At 49.7% G+C, this 18,227-nt stretch overlaps 1 protein-coding gene across 1 annotated transcript; it reads right to left on the bottom strand.

Moving 5' to 3' along the window:
• Nucleotides 1-1,944: 1,944 nt before the first annotated feature.
• rybpb (RING1 and YY1 binding protein b) lies at nt 1,945-17,958 on the bottom strand. Its single transcript, XM_019879528.1, has 5 exons — nt 17,745-17,958; nt 17,007-17,129; nt 3,960-4,274; nt 3,775-3,873; nt 1,945-3,605 (listed from the first exon to the last, which is right to left on the bottom strand). Exons 1-5 carry the CDS (start codon nt 17,768-17,770, stop codon nt 3,356-3,358), a joined length of 813 nt encoding a protein of 270 aa, XP_019735087.1. The 5' UTR covers nt 17,771-17,958; the 3' UTR covers nt 1,945-3,355.
• Between the last annotated feature and the right edge of the window lie 269 nt (nt 17,959-18,227).

The following is an 18,227-nucleotide window of genomic DNA, read 5'->3' as shown; positions in this document are numbered from 1 at the left end:
TGTAGCGTTTTGGTGAATGAACTAGTAGGAGCAAAACATGACTTCAGGTCAAATGGCAGACGGCATTCAAAGGCAGACATCACACTGCGTGCGCGCGTGTAAAAGGTCGATCGTCAGGTTGGTTGCTTGAAAATTTGATCTTGGGTCAAAAAAGGCTGGGCGCCCTCTGATCGACACATGACACAGACAGCTGCACGCATCTCGTGGAGGACAACTTCACCGGATCATTTTGACAGATGCTGCTAATATCATCTGGCCTTACACCTGAGGGGAGGGGACGGGGAATCCAAGCATATTTTGTGGCGGCGGGGGGTGTCAGTGCCCCCCTCTTTCCCCTCTAGCTCCGCCAGTGACAATTACAAATAAATAAGTATAGCAACTCTTCGTACATGACAAATTAAATAAAAAGTGATGAAAAAACAGAAAGCAGACTAATGAAATGATATTATTAAGCAGGCACGCCCTTCTCGGTCGAACATTATTGAAGGATCGGCGGTTAAGGAGAGGATTTTTGGTCCAAAAGGAAGTCAGCGGTTGGCGGGAGATTCTACATTGGCAGCCTCACAGCCTGCGACGGAAGGGAAGAGGGACTGGATGATTGAAAGCTCTTGTCAACAATTTATGGGCTCGCTCATGTCAAGTGTGAGTACACTTGTGCCAACAAACACTCCCAGAGTACAGCTCAATCAATAAAGCGCCCCGCCCCGGCCAGAGACGCTCACCCCGCCGTTGCATTCGTTGCGGAAAGACACAGAGCAGACAGCAAAACAGAGAAAACTTCAACAATTTTATTTGTGAAAAACTACAAGCAAAATTCATAAATAGACATTTCTATTTGAAGCAAGAAGGGGAAATGATCAGGCTAAGCCGATAAGCGCAAAGTCGTGCACATGCCAGGAACGGGTCCTATTTCAACATCAGAAGCTGGACGAAGAAGCTGTGATCCGCTTGAAAACGCGACGCACATTTCAACAAAAGAAACGTGGAAGCGGGGTGGAACAATGACACATCAGCTCAAACCCAAGAAGGAAAACGTAAAGCATTAAACAAAGAAATGGATTCTCCGACTGTCCGGCAAATGTTCCCGCCTTTCTTTTCAAACAGAGCAATAAATTCCAAAAGCATTTGCACAAGACATCTTAGAGGAAGAAATGAGTTTGTACAAGACACGGAGTCGGGGTCTCGCGTTGAAGGGATACAGTCGGTAAACAAGCGTTCTCTCTATTTGCATCTCTGACAAACAAAGCTAAAAAATAAAAAAAATGTAACCATCTTTACACAGTAAATTAAGGTTACTGGTGGCACACAAGAACAGAACTGCTTGCGCGGAGAGGAAACGAGGGACGAGAGACGTCAGCTTCGATGCCATTTCATCGTGTTTGCAGGTGTGAAAACGATATGTACAAGCGATGCACCGTTTACTCCGATGACCATTTGGCAAAAGTTGAACACAAATCTTTTCACTTGCGCTACTTTGCGGTGGCAGATAAGGCAAGCGAAACGACGGCTGCTTTCGGCCCATTTCGGAAAGATTGCGTGACAAAACGGGGGCTGGTTATTTTGGGTTGTGTAAAAAAAAAAAAAAAAATTCCAACATTTCAGCCCATTTTATTCACTTGGCTTCTCCCCCACTTTGAACACTGATGGCATTATTTGTACGCAATAAAGCACATGATGACATTGGAGCCATTTCTTAAAAAAAAGCCATTCAAAAAAGTCTGAAAGAAATAAACGATATGAGTTGCAAAAATGATTCTCCCCTGGTGAGAAAGTGCCTGTGAAATGGCGCCCTCAAATTTTGCCGGCACGGACCTCGGTCACAACCTGAGCTGTTGCAGGCGCGGGGTGCTGGCGGGGGCGGGGCTACATCTACATTGAGTGGTGGGTCCACTCAGCCCGTGTCCGGCGTGCCGCGCACAGCAAGATTGAACAAGAAGAAGACCATTAACAGGGATTATATTAGTCTTTATTTATTTCAACTGTTATTCATCTCAAACATTAGATAATTTGCAGTAATTGCATTTCAAATTGTTATTCCTCTATGTATCATGTCAATATGAAATTCCTTTGGTCCTTCAATAAATAAAACTAAGATATCATATACACATTTATTCTTTATACAATTTCATACAGGGAAAAGGAAATTAGGTTGTTCTCGTATCAGCGTCGGGTGGAAGTCAATGAGAACCCTCGGACAAAGCCTCGCGGTTCGAAAATAGGAAAGCGCGATTGTGATTTGAGGTTCGCCTCCGGATGACCGCGGCCTTTAAATTATGATTGAGCAAAAAAAAAAAAAAAAAAAAAAAAAAAAAGAAACAAGAACGACATGAAACTGTCAAGAACTGAACTGGTTTGCGGTTGCTTCTCGCGGGGTTTTTCGGTGTCACGAGAAAAATGTCAGATGCCGACAGACCCGCATCGGTTTCACCGAGACGAACCGCCGCGCACCCGTTCCTTCAGTCGCCTCGGGAGAAACTCCCAATTTCCAACTTCACCTCGAGCCAGGAAAACTCAACATTTGCACAACGGAAACGGAGCAAATACCTACAGCTTTTAGTGTTTTACACAACAGCCTACACTGTACAGTTAAGGACACAACAATACTGGATAAGATTATTCGTTCAAAGTGGACTATTTGGACTTGTGACGCACACAGCAGCAGCCATGAGGAAGGTCCCAACAGTGTTCAGAGTGAGACAGTATTGTGGAGGGAAGGGAGTCACGTTCGATCGGATTCTTCATCACGTTGAGTGATTGGGAGATCTGCAAAACTTTTCACAGTGTATCTAGCACCTTTTTGTGTGTGTGTGTGTGTGTGTGTGTGTGTGATCTGGCATCATTTCAAACTGCATTAAAAACACTGAGGGAACGATCGGTCGGTCGGCAGAGCTAAGCAGCCAAGCTTCAACATCATCAGGAAAAAATATCAAAGAATACAGGTGCAACAGGTAATAAATAAGGGTACAAATAATAATAATAACAAAACAAGGGTGGTTATTGTGCCTGGCGGAGAAATGTTGGACAAAAACTAAAAGGTCGACTTGGCCTCACATCCACGTCCAAATATAAAACAATACATACAAGTGTCTTGACGCTAGCATGGGCGTTAACGCTCGTGTAGTCCGCGGCTCCTGTTCCCGCTCCCGCCGGAGACCTTCTTTTGCGCGCCGGGGTGCACCCGCGCTACCTTCCTCCAGGCCGCATCCAGGTGGGTCATGGAATGGAGGCAGCGCCGCCGAGGGGGGAAGGTCAAAAGTCTCTCCCCCCACCCTTTGCGATCCATCGTGTCCAACGTGGGGGTGTGTGAAAAGGGGGTCGAGTGGGCGGGGTCAACGGAGAACGGGGCCGGCGGCCCTCAGAAGGACTCGTCGTGCCCCACGGAGAGATCGCCTTTGGGCGTGGAGGCGCGCGACGAGCCTTTGTCCATGCTCTCCGAGCCGGAGCTCTGGTGCTGCTGTTCGGAGCCCGTGCTCGACGTGATGGTGGACGAGGACGTGGACGAGGAGCGGCTCTTCTCCTTAAAGTCTGTGATGATCACCGTCACGTTGCCCACGGTGATGGCCAGCTGCTGCGCCGTGCTGCGGTCGACGTTCTTCAGTTTGGGCCTGAGGGAGAGAATTCGGGAGAAAAGGTCAGCGGCTTCAGCGGCGCATCGGGGCCGCGAAGACAAGCGCGAGCGCGCCTTCCCACTCGCCGCATCCGTCGGCGTTGCCCGCAATCATTGTCCAGCGGGCACCTTGACATTCGAGCGGGGCCGTTACGTGAGACACAGACCTGGAAATGTGATTGTTCTTGTTGGTCTTGGTTGCCGATTTGCCAGACTGTATGCTCTGCTTGTCACTGGGTGGACTCGGGTGGCTGTCGGATTTGGGTCTGCGGGAGGACCGACACAAAAGAGCGGTCAGGCGACGGGCCCCCTTGGCAAAAAGGTCTCCTTCCCCGCCTCGGCGCCCACTCACCTGCTCTTTTTGATGCCGGGGGGCTTCTTTGTGATGGACGGGATGATGTCTTTCTCTCTGTCGGCTTTGTCTTGGACCGGCTGCTCCTTGTCACTCTTGTCCTTCTCGGGAGGAGGCGTGTCTCTCTCGGGCCTCACTATCTCGGGGCGCTCGCTTTCGGGGCGAGCCTCCCCGACGGCGCTCTCTCCTTCGCCGTCCGCCCGCTCCCTGTCCGGGCGCTCGCTTCGCTCCCGTCGCTCTTTTTTAGCCGGGGGCGGCATGGGATACTGCTGGGCCGCCTGCTGGGCCACCAGCTGGGAGTTGATCCTGGGTTTCCTGTGGAGGACAGCCAACTATGGATTAGCCTCTTGATGGAGCCCCCGCGGCCAAGTGTGCTCACGCAACAGGCAACGAGCGAGCAGCTCGCGCACGAAAGGGCCGCCACTCCCGGTAGCTCTCGTGCGGCGCTGTTTGAGAGCTAATCTCATTAGAGCGCGGCCGTCATAAAACGAACGGCGGGGATCGCAAGGTGGGACATTTGCAACACATCGCCGAGGTCTTCTAATCTGATTACAGCAGGCACGGCCCCATTCGTCACAGAGTCGAGACGCGATGGAGCTGCCGCGCCGCCGGGACTCTCGCAGGTGCCCGAAGCTCAGCCTGTCCTGTGCTAGCTAGCATAAGCCGCATCGTTACTCAAACAGACAAAGTAATAATAATAATAAAGAGTCCAAAGAAGAATCAATATGTCAGCACCTCGGCTCCCGTTGTCGATCCATACTGGCGAAGCATCTTGACAACCTCATACTCACAAGTTTAAAAAATAAGATCCAAGACATTGAAATGCTTCGCAAGCAAGCGCACGAAGGCTGTTCAAGAGTTCGGCAGAGTCTTAACACTCCTTGTCGTCTACTTGGCCAACACTTTCAAACATTAGACAGTCAGATTATCGCTCTGCGGCCCACAACAAATGCATCTAATCCCCCCCCAACACTTTCAAACATTAGACAGTCAGATTATCGCAACAAATGCATCTAATCCCCCAGGGGCCCGGCTATTTCAGACAGTTCCACCGCGAGCGCAGCGGGCGGGATTGCGGAGTTGACCACAAGTCAATCAATGGGGCCATAATAGAGCATCATGTCACGATGCTTCGCACCGCTCTCAAATCAATACACCAGCTGTCGCCAATGATGATGAGCCGTGGGGCTTTGGCACGATGCTTTTTTATTTTTTTTTTTGCGTGGTTCGACGGCGCCCCCGGGCTCTTGCCCTTCGGGGACCATTAATGGGCTCATAAATGCTAATATGGACTGAAAACATTCATCTCATCTTGGCTTTTCGTTTGTAAAATATCCCATCAAGCCGAGGAGTCCCCAGCGACCAGACCGTGGGGAGCAGTACCCGGCTAAAGAAACGGCATTTTGTCCACAGGTGTGTCTTAGCTGTGCTGTGCAACCCGCTTATTATTCCACTAGCCCGGATTGCGGTTCAATCAAGTATCACAACTCATTTGTCATTTTGTTCCAGCCCAAAACTAGTCCATAAATAATGAATATTAACCATAAATGAATATTGACTCGGCATCAAGAGATGTGCGGCACGCGTGTCAATGTGTGTATCAGCGTTTTCGCTTTTCGATACTCGTCGCAAAGTATCTCATACTGCATTCCTTCCAGGACCTGAACATTCTCTCGGCCATGATTTGAGGCTGGGAAAGCCCACATTGATTGCAGAAGTACAAAATGCGGACATTCGGCCAACGGCGCATCAGGCTTCCGTACCGCAATACCCGGTCATGCTTGAATCGTATATCCAGTAATGGGCGGGGAATTAATTACAAGTGCCTGTTTATCCAGGAGGGGGGGAAACGAAATATTGATTAAAATCAACACTGCTGATGTGTGTCACGGTTTGCGACGAGAGCAGAAGCTGGCTTGTGGTTACGTTGTGGGCTCAGTGGTTTGGTGCTGCAGCAGCAACCGACATTGACTTAGTGGTCAAACTTGAACGCACAACATGGGTCAATTACGTGGACTTTTTTTTTCATCATGAAAACAAGCAAGCGGCATTGATAGTCATTAAATATGGACACATTGCATGACATAAATGAACGAATATTCTCCGCTTCATGCGGCAAGAACCATCAAAGCCGATCCAATATAAAGCGTGAGAATGCTTTTGCAAGAGGAGGCCCAACCTGGAGCCGACTCGGGAGTCCAACTGTTGAAATTGCTCCCCCAACACGCTGCTCGCTGCCAAGACGTTCCTGGCGAGTCACACCGAGTGAGCGCAAGCCCTCGCAGCGGGAAATCCTTTGACGCTATCTTACCTCCCCTTTGCACTGCAACGGACGACTGGCGGCCGCCCCTCTTGTGTACGCATCGATTCTGAAGCTGTCGGCAGGATGTGTTGTCATTGGTCACAGGAAGGCCCAAAGTTACTGGTGCTATCTTGAAAAGCTCCTAACGTAGTCGGATCTCGGTGAAGCTACGCTTCTCAGCTCAGATACTATTTGTCAAGAGGGTTTTTTTTTTTTGTGTCAAGAACATTTCGCATTTTGTGAGGAAAGATTGGCGACCCAGACAAACCACCGGAAAGACTCACAACAACACAAGAATTCTCGCGACTTGTGCCAATCAATCACACGCTGCAGTACTGCACGTGTGTGATAGCCACTGGCTGTCTTGCTCGCTCACTCAAAGTTCACCCCGCACGCAAAATGTCCACTTTGGCCCGTCATCTCGCGAAACACGTAGCGACTGGCATCGGAAAACTTGGCATCTCTGTATTTCTTGATGTGAAGCATCAGAGCGAGACAGCGGAAGCCCGTCAGAACACGCAGAAGGCGATTCATGGAGAGAACGGGTGAAAGAGATTGAGATGGAGCGCGAGCAACGGGAAAGCCCGAGTGAACGCAGGCAGCTCCTTAACTCAAGAAGCTGAAGAGGACAGGCAATTATTTCCTGCCGCGATGAGTGAATGCGAGGGCTGGAAACGAAAGAGCTCAGACACACAGAGGGACCCAACTCAGACCAACGACCGTGCACTGACTCATTGACACATCACACAGCCAATACCAACATTGAGCACCAGCACAAAAGGGATTTATTTCATCCCTGCGCTCAGTCAAGTCAAATTCTGTGACATTTACCCCCCGAAAAAAGGCTGTGCCTGTTTTTGTACGTGTGTTTGTGCGCCAATTTGGTCGCCGAGCTTCAGAGCCGGTGGCCACATGACTCGCACGCATCCTGATCTCGCAGCACATCCCTTACACGGCGCATATGGGGAGGCCGTGGGGGGTTTTGTTTGAACTACAAAAGATCCCCGTCATGTGCTGACAAGCATGAACCAACAAATGATCGTCACGCATTCATCTGTGTCAACACTTGCATGACACTTTGAGGATTATGCGGACGCATGGGAGGCCCCTCCCTCCTCCATCGTGAAGCGAGCCTTGTTGCAGAACTGGGGGGTTTTTGTGGTGTGTGTGTGTGTGTGTGCGGTACAGTATGGTATGCAGCTTCATTGACTGTAAACAAATGCACAATTAAAAAAAAAAAAAAAGCTGAGGTTACATTGCGACTTGGATGTGTCACTGCACCACGGCATGATAAATAAAACCGCATCTGGTGTACCCCCTGAGCATACAATTGATCAAGGCAAGTGCAAAAGTGTTGTGACATTGGATCGGGTCATTCGTGTGTGTGTGTGTGTGTGGGCGTGTGTGTGTGTGTGTGTGTGTGTGTGGGTGTGTGTGTGTGTGTGTGTGTGTGTGTGTGTGTGTGCAAGCGCACGCTCAGCAGGTTAAATGAGGACAGACAGTGCCTGAAGAAGCGCCCGGCTCTCGACTGTTTCTCTCTCTCCATTCTCACTTAGTGACAGAAGCATTTTCCATTCAGGCCTTCATCTCCCCCCCTTGCAGTCAGGATTTCGGGGCTTTTAATGCGAGCGTTGTAATCGTTGTCTGATCACGACAACCGTCGTCCTCTTTTTTTGGGCTCGTTTCAAAAGAAGGAATAAGAAGTGGCTATTCCAGCACACAACAAGCAGCACCGGCGGGGCTCGGCTCCGTTTGGGCCCGTGTTCACTTCGGCTGCGAAAACGGTGCCGCGCGGCCACATCGGCCGGAGCCCGCGACGCAATTTAACGACGGCAGAGAACAAGGCTCTCCTGTTTTTGTTTCTTTCTAGGCAAACGGCTGAGGAGAAGGACACAGATTTTATTTCAGGGGTGGGGGATGGGCAAGGCGGATGAAAACTTAAGTTTCTCACCTCATCAAAGTCAGAAGACGCATGAAACGGAAGAAAGATAAGATGCAATAAAACACAACTACATAGAGAAAAAAAGTGTCTCCCTTAAAAAGCGAGATGAAATTCAGCGCCCCGCTCTCGTTTACAAAAACCACACGGCTTGACGCAAAACATTGAGAGAGCAGATCCTAGATGGAGAAGGATGGCGGTGGTTTTTTTTTTGTTTATGATTTACTCCCTTTTTTAGAAGAGCTTTTCATTTGGTGGAAAACGTTGCATTCCAATGCACGTTTTCTACTGGCAGTAATTCCAATCACGGAAACACGGGTCTGCAAATGCTGCTCTAAAAGGACGTCAAAGTGAAAGAAAATCTAATTAGTTCGAGAGAGAAAAAACACGCAGCGCTAATTGCCCTTTGAATAGGAATCAGCAAAGGTGAAATGGTGAGAAATCCCCACCGTTGCCAACGCGAAAGCAGCAACAGCGACTCAATCCGCACAGAATAGACATTACAGGCAAGATACATAGTTGTTGTTTTTTTTTTGTTTTTTTTTTACTTTGTATGTGAAAATGACTTTCTCTGGACGGCACTCATCGTTTTCTTTTCAAATCGCAACAAATATAAACGATTTGAACAAATGGCATTTGTGACAACATTGTCTTTAGTTTGCCTGCTTTGAGCGTCGACACAAAAAGCCACGGCAATGCCAAAAAAAAAAAAAAAAAAAGCACGCCCACATTCCAATTACTTGCAGCGTCAATACGTAGCGAGGCGGTTCAGAACAAAACTCAAGAGTGTGGACGTTGCATTTTTATGGCTCCCGAGATTCTAGTCAGTCAGTAAACCTGAACTGAATGTGCTCGTGGCGAGCGTTTGGCACAGAGGGACGCACTTCACACAACCAAAGGGATTTTCTTTCCCCCCCCCTTCCATGACTGGACTGACCTTTCGGGTTGTAAACCGCCCGCGAGTCTCGGGCGTGCAGACGGCGTGTCGTGGCAAAGGCACGGAGCAAGTATGAGCTGCTCCGCAGCAGTAGCCAGGTGTCACATTGCTCACATCACTTATTTGTCTGGGGTGCCACTCCATCATTCTCACTCTCTTTTCCTCTTCTCATCTGCCAGCGCCCTCACGTCCTCACGGCACATTAGGCCCCCCCACAGCGACCTTTTCGGAACCGCCGCGGCTTTAAGTAGGCGTCCGCCTCACCTCTCGCTGAAGTCCCATTTGCTTTGAGGGGGAGCAAAACCACTTGCCGCTTTGATTTTTAGATCGAGCGGCGCTTTGAGCTTTCCTGCTCCCAAGTCACCGCTCAATACAGCGTGAAAAACAAAAGGGCGACGATACTTTTCAGCGTTAGCGGTAAAGAAGTACACGGGTGGCAACTGACTTGAAGGTTTCTTAATCGAGCGCAATAATTGCTTAGCAAACAACAACGCACAACGGAAGCCGTGGAAGTTGGGCGCACCCCAAAGAGGCTATCCGGCCATCACGAAAACACGATTATTATTCGAATCTCTTTTAGAGAATACAAAAAAATGTGATGTCATGCGCAAGTGAGTACAAGTACATGGCTACATTTTATTTAAAAAAATAAGAACGCGGTACATTTCCGGAATTTATTTTGCTCAGGAAATAAAACGTCCGCCCTTTTAAAAGTAGGCACACGGTCATTTATGTTTATGAGACTTCGAAAAGCCAAAATGTCTGGATTCGTAATGAACGTCAAGGAAAATGTACCATAAAAACAAAGGTGGTGATCTCTTCTATGCTGGCATCCCACAAGTGAAAAAACACGGTCATCGTGTACATGGAAGGCTTTGTATCGAAATGAATCGAATCAAGTCTGCGGGGCCCATCCCTGAGAAACATCTGCATTCGTCTGGTTCAGAGCAGCGTTTGCGAGGAAGCGTTGCGGCGCACATTGTTTGCACACTTTTTGCCATCTGGCACATTTCAGAAAACCCCAAGCTCGAGTCTCGCAATCTCGCCGCACACAAACGGAATTCCTCAAACAACACATTCATTCAACTGCAGCGGAGGATCGTGTGTTGTGTGTGTTCGACACGCGAGCACAAATCTCGGATTCATGGAGGGAGAGTGACGCAGCATTCCATCCCGAGGGGTTTCTCCGCTTTGTCGTGATTCGCATTTTCGGCAAATAATGAAAAGCGCCGGCGTTGTCGCCACTTCCGATGACACGAAACCAAGATGAGGGAAGCGGTTATGAGAGTTGTCATAGCGCACGCGGCGCTTCTTATAACTTTGTCCCCATCTCATCTCATTTGCTGTCAACGGGAAAAATTGCGCCTCATTCTCATCGCAAGCGCGGTGGCGCTATAATCGTACTCGGAGCCGATTCCCTTGCCCAGCTTGATGGTGCTGCGATGAAGAGAGAGAGAGAGAGAGAGAGAGAGGGAGAGAAAAAAAAACTGTCGGCACTGACTCCCGCTCAATGGATAATGACGTGCATCATTCTGCTTTGGAGCCCCTTGAGACTCTTGGCTGAATGAGCACATCCCGCTTAAAGCGCCATCCATAGCCCGTCTCTCCTGCAACGCGCACGCACGCCGTCGCCGACCACGTCGCGGCAAAGCTTTAGCCGAGTAATAATCTCCTCTCGATCTGTATGCTTTGTTATGTTCCAGCGAGCGGTGACTCAACATTGACGAATGCCCTCATTCTCTCTTGCGCTTGTCCTCGAAAGTCTTTTTGATGAACTCTTTGGAGACACCCCCCACGCCACCCCACCTCCCACCCCGCGGTTACGCTCAGTTGCTTTGCACGGACGGTCTTTTCCCCCTGAACGGTACGTGCCACAATTCAGCGCTCAACATTTGCCAGTTTTGTCAGGGCGCAGAATCGGCTATTGTAGCGAATCGCTTCCGCTCTGTCAAATCCCACAAAGTCGTTAAGAACTTTTAAATCTGGCAAGTAGCGTCTAAAGATGAGGACGCCCCACAAAAACACCCGCGTACGGTTGGAGTGCAGATACTGGTAATGCTGGATAAGGCAAGGCGGTTGGTTTCCTATGAGCGGGGCAGGAGGGGGCAGAGCGTGAGGAAGTTAAGACAAGAAATTGAGTGCCGGCGTGCCCGACTTACGTAACGCCATTTTCCAAAACCTTTTCATCTAAATGTGACAGTTGTGGAGTGGAAGGATTATACCATCTCCATTATTGTGAATGACAAAAAAAAAAAAATGGGGGCAAAAAAAAAAGGGGGGGGGCACACCTATCCTTTACTTTCCAATAGGCACACACCAAAGCGCGATCATAACTCCGGCATTGGTCACGTTCATTTTCATCCGTCACTCCCGCTTGCATTTTTCCACCAAAAATGCAACTCCCGCAGCCGTTGCCGCCGATGCTTGAAAAATGAAGGCGACAAGAGATCTCTCCGCGATATTGGCGAGCGGCGAGCCGTGGCACCGAGTGTCCATGACAATTTACACGTGACATAATCTGCATTGAAAACGTCTGAATATTCGAATCCATGAATGTGAGCACATTTATTGTACAAATCTGCTGGCATGAGGTAATTTCCGTGGTCCATTTTTTTTTGACCGCGCATGTCACAACAGCTGTCAATTATGCAACGGCCGTTGTTTTACAGCAATGAGAAATCAAGTCACAGACTGTCAAGTCGCTTTGCAAGTTTTTTTGGGGACGGGGAGACAGAAAAAAAAAATCCCAAAGAAAAATTGACACTATTTACTGTGGAGCAAACACATTTTTGTCACCATTATAACTGAAACTATATCAACAGGTCAAGAATAAAAATTCTTATTTAGTTTACTGTCATGAGAGGTTTGGCAACAAGAAAATGTTCACAGTCTCTCTCTTTTGGTGCAGATTTTAGCAAGCGTCGTGCAAGTTGAACATGTTTGGTTTTGTTTTCGCGGGCCACACCCAAAAAAATGTGGCGGGCCAAATCTGGCCCGTGGGCCTTGAGTTTGACACCTGCGGCCGAATGTGATTCACAAGCACACGGAGAGCGCGATGCACCGCAACGGCTTCGGAATCATGACAAAAAAACTAAAGTGTGGCTTCTGTGAATTCCATTTGTCTTTCGTCGGCAGCAATGAAGGCGGCGCCGCTTGGACCCTTGTCGACGGAGCCCTGCTTTGAGATCACACCCAAAGTATTTCATTTGGATGGAAGCAATTTGAAAATGGGCGAAAAAGGGAGACGGCGGCACGGCAGCAGTCGCCGACCGAGGTACCTTAAGAGTTCACGCGATGGCTCCCATCTATCAACTTTAGAGGGCTCTTAATGTTTTCTCCCGGGGCCCCCCGGGGGTGGGGGGGAGGGGGGGGGCTCCCAGAAGAGCAGAGCAAACATCAGCGCAAAGCAAACTCCAGTCCAAAGCGCACAACTCTGCGCAACTGGGCTTCCGACGGCAGAAAGGTTGGCGAGCGCCAACATCTCGCAAAGAATCGAGCGGCGAACGGGCATTGGGGTCAGGTGCAAAAGGCAGACAGACGGCTGTCTTGTTTCACAGTCACAGAGGTAGAGGCTCGATTTAGCCTCCCCGGGTATCGAGTTACATCACCGCGCAGGACCGGGTCAACAGGTTCGTTAGGCTGCACTCTGATGGGGGAGGAACTGTCCCCAGATGCTAATGTCAGCGCCGGAGTTTGCCCTTGTTAACGCACATTCTTTGGCTCCGCGAAGACAAATGAAAACGGCGACCTGACGGTTACCTGGGGCCGGGCCCGCCCGCGGCGGGTTTTCCAAGTTCAAACTTTGACGCGGGGCGAGCTTTTACCTGTCCATCATCATGAATCGTACACAGTGTCTCTCCTCTGCCTTAACGTCCACGGACTCATTCTAGCAACGTCCGCAATGACGATCGAGTCGCGCAGTTGTTCGGTTTATCGAACATGAATTCAACTGTCACAACGCTGTCAAAAACCGGGTTACCGACTCTGCCCGACTTGACAAAGTATCGGGTGATTCCGCTTTGAGTGAAAAGTCTGCTGACCGCTTCCGTCTTCAATTTTCTGGTGTGGCAACGCTTCAAACGGCTGCCATTTAGAAACACATACTGATCATTGAACAAGGTTCTGTCGAGCCGCTCCAAATTTCATGCGTGAGGATCGACCGTCCAATTCACTCACAACGATGAGCGACCGCAAATCCAACAGATGCTTCTCTGAAAGCTCGGTAGAGTGCAAGCTCTGGAGACCGTAACATAATACAACGTGCCTTCAAGGGGAACGGAAATAAACCAGATCCCCCCCCCCCCCACTCCTCTGAAGAACACATCATATGGGCCAGCACTGCGATTAATACTGCGATCGTGGAAGAAGAATGAAATGGAATAATTTATCAACTGACAAGGGCTGCAACGCTTAGCGAAATGGTCAACAGCCGCAAACCAGAAGCGATGTTTCAACAACTGCTTTTCTTTCTCTACTTGCGTAAGCCCTTTTTTTTTTTTTTTCTTCTTAATTGATCTGTGGGAACTGCAACAGTGTCAGACTGTCAGCATCAAAAGCATTGCGCCTCTGCGACTGTCGCAAGCCGAGCGGGAACTTGCCGCTAGCGACGGCTCGCTGGCCGGGCGCAAATGGCCGCCCAGCTTGCCGCGACTCGCTAACGTGAGCTGGCACCGGAGGATACAATTTTAACCGATGACAGCGTATTTTGATGAATTAGCGATAGCCTTGTGGATGAAACTAACGATGGAACGTGATTTGGGGATGGTTTCGTATTGATGTCGGCGCCGACAGCTGATGTCAGTAGAAGACAGGATACTCACTCGGACGATACGACAGCTGCCATTACGAGTCAGCTAAGTCGTGCGTCCGCCATTAGCCGACTAAATTAGTGGATCTGTCCGATGTGTAGTTTGCCGTTGCTGAATATTTAACTGCTCTGTCTTCGTTTCTACGTAAAAAAAAAAAGCGGGCAGAAAGAGCCGATTCAAGTCACATTCTCACAAATTTGCACTATTTTGGCCCTAAGATGGAAACATGCTGGATCCTGCAAACAGATACAATCTTTTAAATTTTTTTTTTGGTATACTTAGTTGATATGTGAATTTAAAACAACAGAAAGCTGGCAAAAGACTTTGGATGTACAGTCTTGTCAAGCAAATAACTTGCACCAAATATTGTGACTCTTGTCAACAGTGACGCATTCAATGGTGAGCACAAAGCCCAAGAGCCCGCCGCAAGTCAGCTCTGGAATAAAATGAGCAAAATGAAGATCCACACGCAGCATTCTTCAGTCTAAATGCGGACTATGTTGATTTTAGTCAGATCTCTCGCTGAAGCGCATCAAGGTAAGGGACGCTACTTCGTTCCTCGGTTGTGCCGACTTTGCTCCGGCAGACGGCCCCGCTTTGCCCACAACTGGCAACTCTACAAATATCTTGTCCGCGTTTCAAAATGCTCGTTAAGTTTCATTTTTACCTCTTCAAGGGAATGATGGCCTCCTCTCGCCTATTGGGAGCTCGCATTCTCACTTGGTTCCCCATTTTCATTCCGCGCTAAGAACTGCAAGTGGAGACCGAGAATCAAACGCGCATCGATTCACTCAGTCCCATCCCAGACCAGAAGAACACAAAAGTGGGAGCTGATCCGCTGACGCAAGGCAGGACCGACAGAGGAATAGGTGGACAAAGTTCTTCTCTGAAATCAGCGTTGTCCCAGTCTGATCAAATCGTAGAAACGCCAAGCAGACCAGAAGAACACAAAAGTGGGAGCTGATCCGCGAGGGGAACCGCAAACCGCCGCCATCACCTTCAGTGTTGACGTCGCATTGTTAATGAACTACAAAATGAAGGTAGCTGACGCAAGGCAGGACCGACAGAGGAACAGGCGGACAAAGTTCTTCTCTGAAATCAGCGTTGTCCCAGCCTGATCCAATCGTAGGAACGCCAAACAACTTTGCTCAAGGCAGCTTCGGATGAGCGTGTCCTTCACAGAGCAGAAGCGCGTCACCGTTTAAAACACCAAGCAACATGAGACAGTTGTTCCGTGACATGACAGCGAAATGCCTCCGCCAATCCTCCGTAATTGAATTCAGTGGGAAGCACTGGTACTCATTAAAATGAAAGGCCAGCCAACAACGTAACAAATGCACAAATCAAAGGGTTTTGCTCTCAGATCAAACAGATCGACATGACAAGCACCGCGGTGATGTCACCGGCCAAATAGAAAGGAGCGGACTTTTGCCAAAGCGCCACGGCGGGGCGGCTAGGACACGGCGATCTGTTTCCTGCTTTTATGCGGAGCGTGCTCGGCATGCATCATCAGCCGCGGTGCTCCGAAGCACGCTGCCGGGGGAGAAAAAGGACGTGGGGGAGGGGGAGGCAGACCATAATGCTGGAAGTCCACCTTTCGGATTCTCAGTCAAACGGCAGAGGTACGCTCTCCCCCGGCCCTGACGGGCCCCAGCGCTCAGGATTCTCAGTCAAACGGCAGAGGTACGCTCTCCCCAGCGCTCGATGTAAACCCACAAGTGGCAAGGTTAGAAGCCAAAGGGCTCATCTGAAAACCACAAATGACTCATCCGTGTTTCAGTCTCAGCGCGCAACCGATGACGAGCGCAAACAAAAGTTGTGCCGCACACTTATTTGTCATCGAAAACACTCGCTGCCAGGAAAGCGGGGGCGTCGTTATTCAGAACCTGAAGGGAATCCCACCATCAGATGTGATTCGGTGATTTCATCTCAGTGTCTTCTGAGAAATGTCACCACAACATTTCTTCTCACTGAAGACAAGCGCGCTCGACATACCAAGTTGACATGGGGCCGGGGATTCCGATTAGAATGAAGCAACCCCGTCAGAATAAAAAAGGCTGAATCGGAATGGAATTACATTGGGATTCACAGGCGCCTGCCCTGCTCATTCTCCATTTTGATGTCAACCTGGAGTCATTGTACACACAGGTTAAAATGGCACCGTCTTACTAGAACTCATCCGCGACAGGAGAACTTGTTTTAAAGTACTTGCAACTTAGGCGCCTGCCCAGCTCATTCTCCATTTTGATGTCAATATGGAGTCATTGTATACACAGGTTAAAATGGCACCGTCATACCAGAACTCGTCCGCGACAGGAGAACTTTTAAAGTACTTGCAACTTGTTTTTATCAAGACGTCGCTTGAAGAAAAAGTGTTAACGCTATCACAGCGACTGTGCTGATCTGACGGATGGAAAAATCACATTACAAGTAAACGGGTGACCAGGAAATCGTCATTCGGAATGATTGCCAAAAAAAAGGCTCCATGTAAACCCGGCTGGTACATACATTGCGATAACCTCAACGGAATAAAGGAACTGGAGTACATTCGGAAGCAGACATGGAAAACAACCATCACGTTGTGCTGGCCACCAAATGACACACACACACACACACACACACACACACACACACTGATGTCCAACTCTTCAATGTCCCTTCATTGAACGCTGCACAAGCATGCCGCGCACAATTAATCAGCAAATCCAAACGAGTATGGAACCGAGCAGACTGGCGCACACACCTTTCACCTTTTCCCCACTGGGCTGCTGTTTCTCCATCCGAGCAACTTCCAACCAGCCACAATTAATCAGCAAATCCAAACGAGTATGGAACCAAGCAGACTGGCGCACACACCTTTCACCTTTTCTCCACTCCGCTGCTGTTTCTCCAATATCGACGCACTACGGGTGCTTGCTTCCAGAGGAGAGGGGGGGGGGGGAGAGAGCGAGCGCTACGATACCTTGTTGATGTGCCTTTCCTCACATCGCAGATGCTGCATTTAAAAGCCTGGGGGGGGGGGAGAAAAAGAGAGAGAGCGAGCGAGCGAGCGCTACGATACCTTGTTGATGTGCCCTTCCTCACATCGCAGATGCTGCATTTAAAAGCTTCGGCTGTGTTCCGAAAGGTGCAGACGCTACAGTCCCAGTAGCCGTCGTCAGCTTGCTTGGCTTGTCTTTTTGGCCTGACAAACAAGACACAAACACACACAAGCGCGCGCGTTCCAGTGAGTTGAGACGCGCAAGCCCGTTATTGACACATTTCCGAAATGACCACGAAGCGGCGATTCCGGGCGAACCAGGGGCGACAAGACCAGACGTTTCAAGGGACGGCGCCAAGAGGGTCGGGGGCTTCGTGCCCGAATTTTTGGCTTCGCGTCCCACCAAGTGGACCTCGTCGGTAATCTCCTAATTGCCGACGAGCGGACGACTGCGAAACGCCGTCCGATTGGATCTCGCCAGTTAGCCTAGCAGGCAGCGCTCGTCGTTTTCGGCATCGAAGCTTAACGTGTCGCGCGATACTAAACAATGTCCAATTCGACATCGGGCGGCCCAGCGCGCTGCCTCGAGACGGAAGAGCCTTTCAGAGAATGCCAGGCGCAGCCCGTGCAAAAATCCCTTTGTTAAGGGACTGGCTTGTCGGGCGCGAGAAGCCGCCATAGTGACTGCACGATTCTAGCTAGCTGTGGCACGGCGATTGAAAAAGGCAGCAACGATCCCCGAGTGAAGGAAACGCGTCCAAAGATCGAGCCCGCGACGCCTCGAGCGAGCGCAGATTGGTCGCCGGACGATCGCATTACCTGGTAGGGCTCTTTTTGTCGCCCATGGTGAACAATAATCCTCGGCAAATAAGAAGGAAAAAAAGGGGGGGTCGTTGAATTGTCAGTGAGTGTGCTGGGGTTCCAGATCGAGCCGCTGCTGAAGCTGCTGGCAGACAGGCTCCACTCAGCGCTGGCTCCAGGCACGGCACAGAGACTGACTGCACTGCGCCACGTGATCGCTCTCGTCCAATCGCGGCGCGAGGAGCTTTAAAAGTCGGGATGGAGATTTCCCAGCTCACAACTACCGCTGGCATATTTGACAGTCTTCACCTTAGCTCACCCCGCACATCAAAGGCTAGAACCCTGCATTATCGGAGCAAAGTTGACAAAGATGGCATTTTTGAGGGTGTCAAAACCCAATTTACCCGCTTATACATACAGTGCATGTTCAGAGGGAGAAGGAAGAAGTGAAAACTTTTCCATTGCTGCCCTTTCATCTCATTCATCATCACTTAATCAAAC

The sequence above is a fragment of the Hippocampus comes genome, unplaced genomic scaffold (assembly GCF_001891065.2).
Source record: "Hippocampus comes isolate QL1 unplaced genomic scaffold, H_comes_QL1_v1.1 scaffold44, whole genome shotgun sequence".
Classification (NCBI taxonomy): domain Eukaryota; kingdom Metazoa; phylum Chordata; class Actinopteri; order Syngnathiformes; family Syngnathidae; genus Hippocampus; species Hippocampus comes.
This window is presented reverse-complemented; position numbering and strand designations above follow the sequence as displayed.

Coding starts and splice junctions, on each gene's coding strand:
- rybpb (XM_019879528.1), bottom strand. CDS start 17,770: ATGGGCGACAAAAAGAGCCCTACCAG. Junction 17,130..17,744: donor GACAAAAAGAGCCCTACCAG/GTAATGCGATCG, acceptor CTTGTTTGTCAG/GCCAAAAAGACAAGCCAAGC. Junction 3,874..3,959: donor CCCGGCATCAAAAAGAGCAG/GTGAGTGGGCGC, acceptor GTCCTCCCGCAG/ACCCAAATCCGACAGCCACC.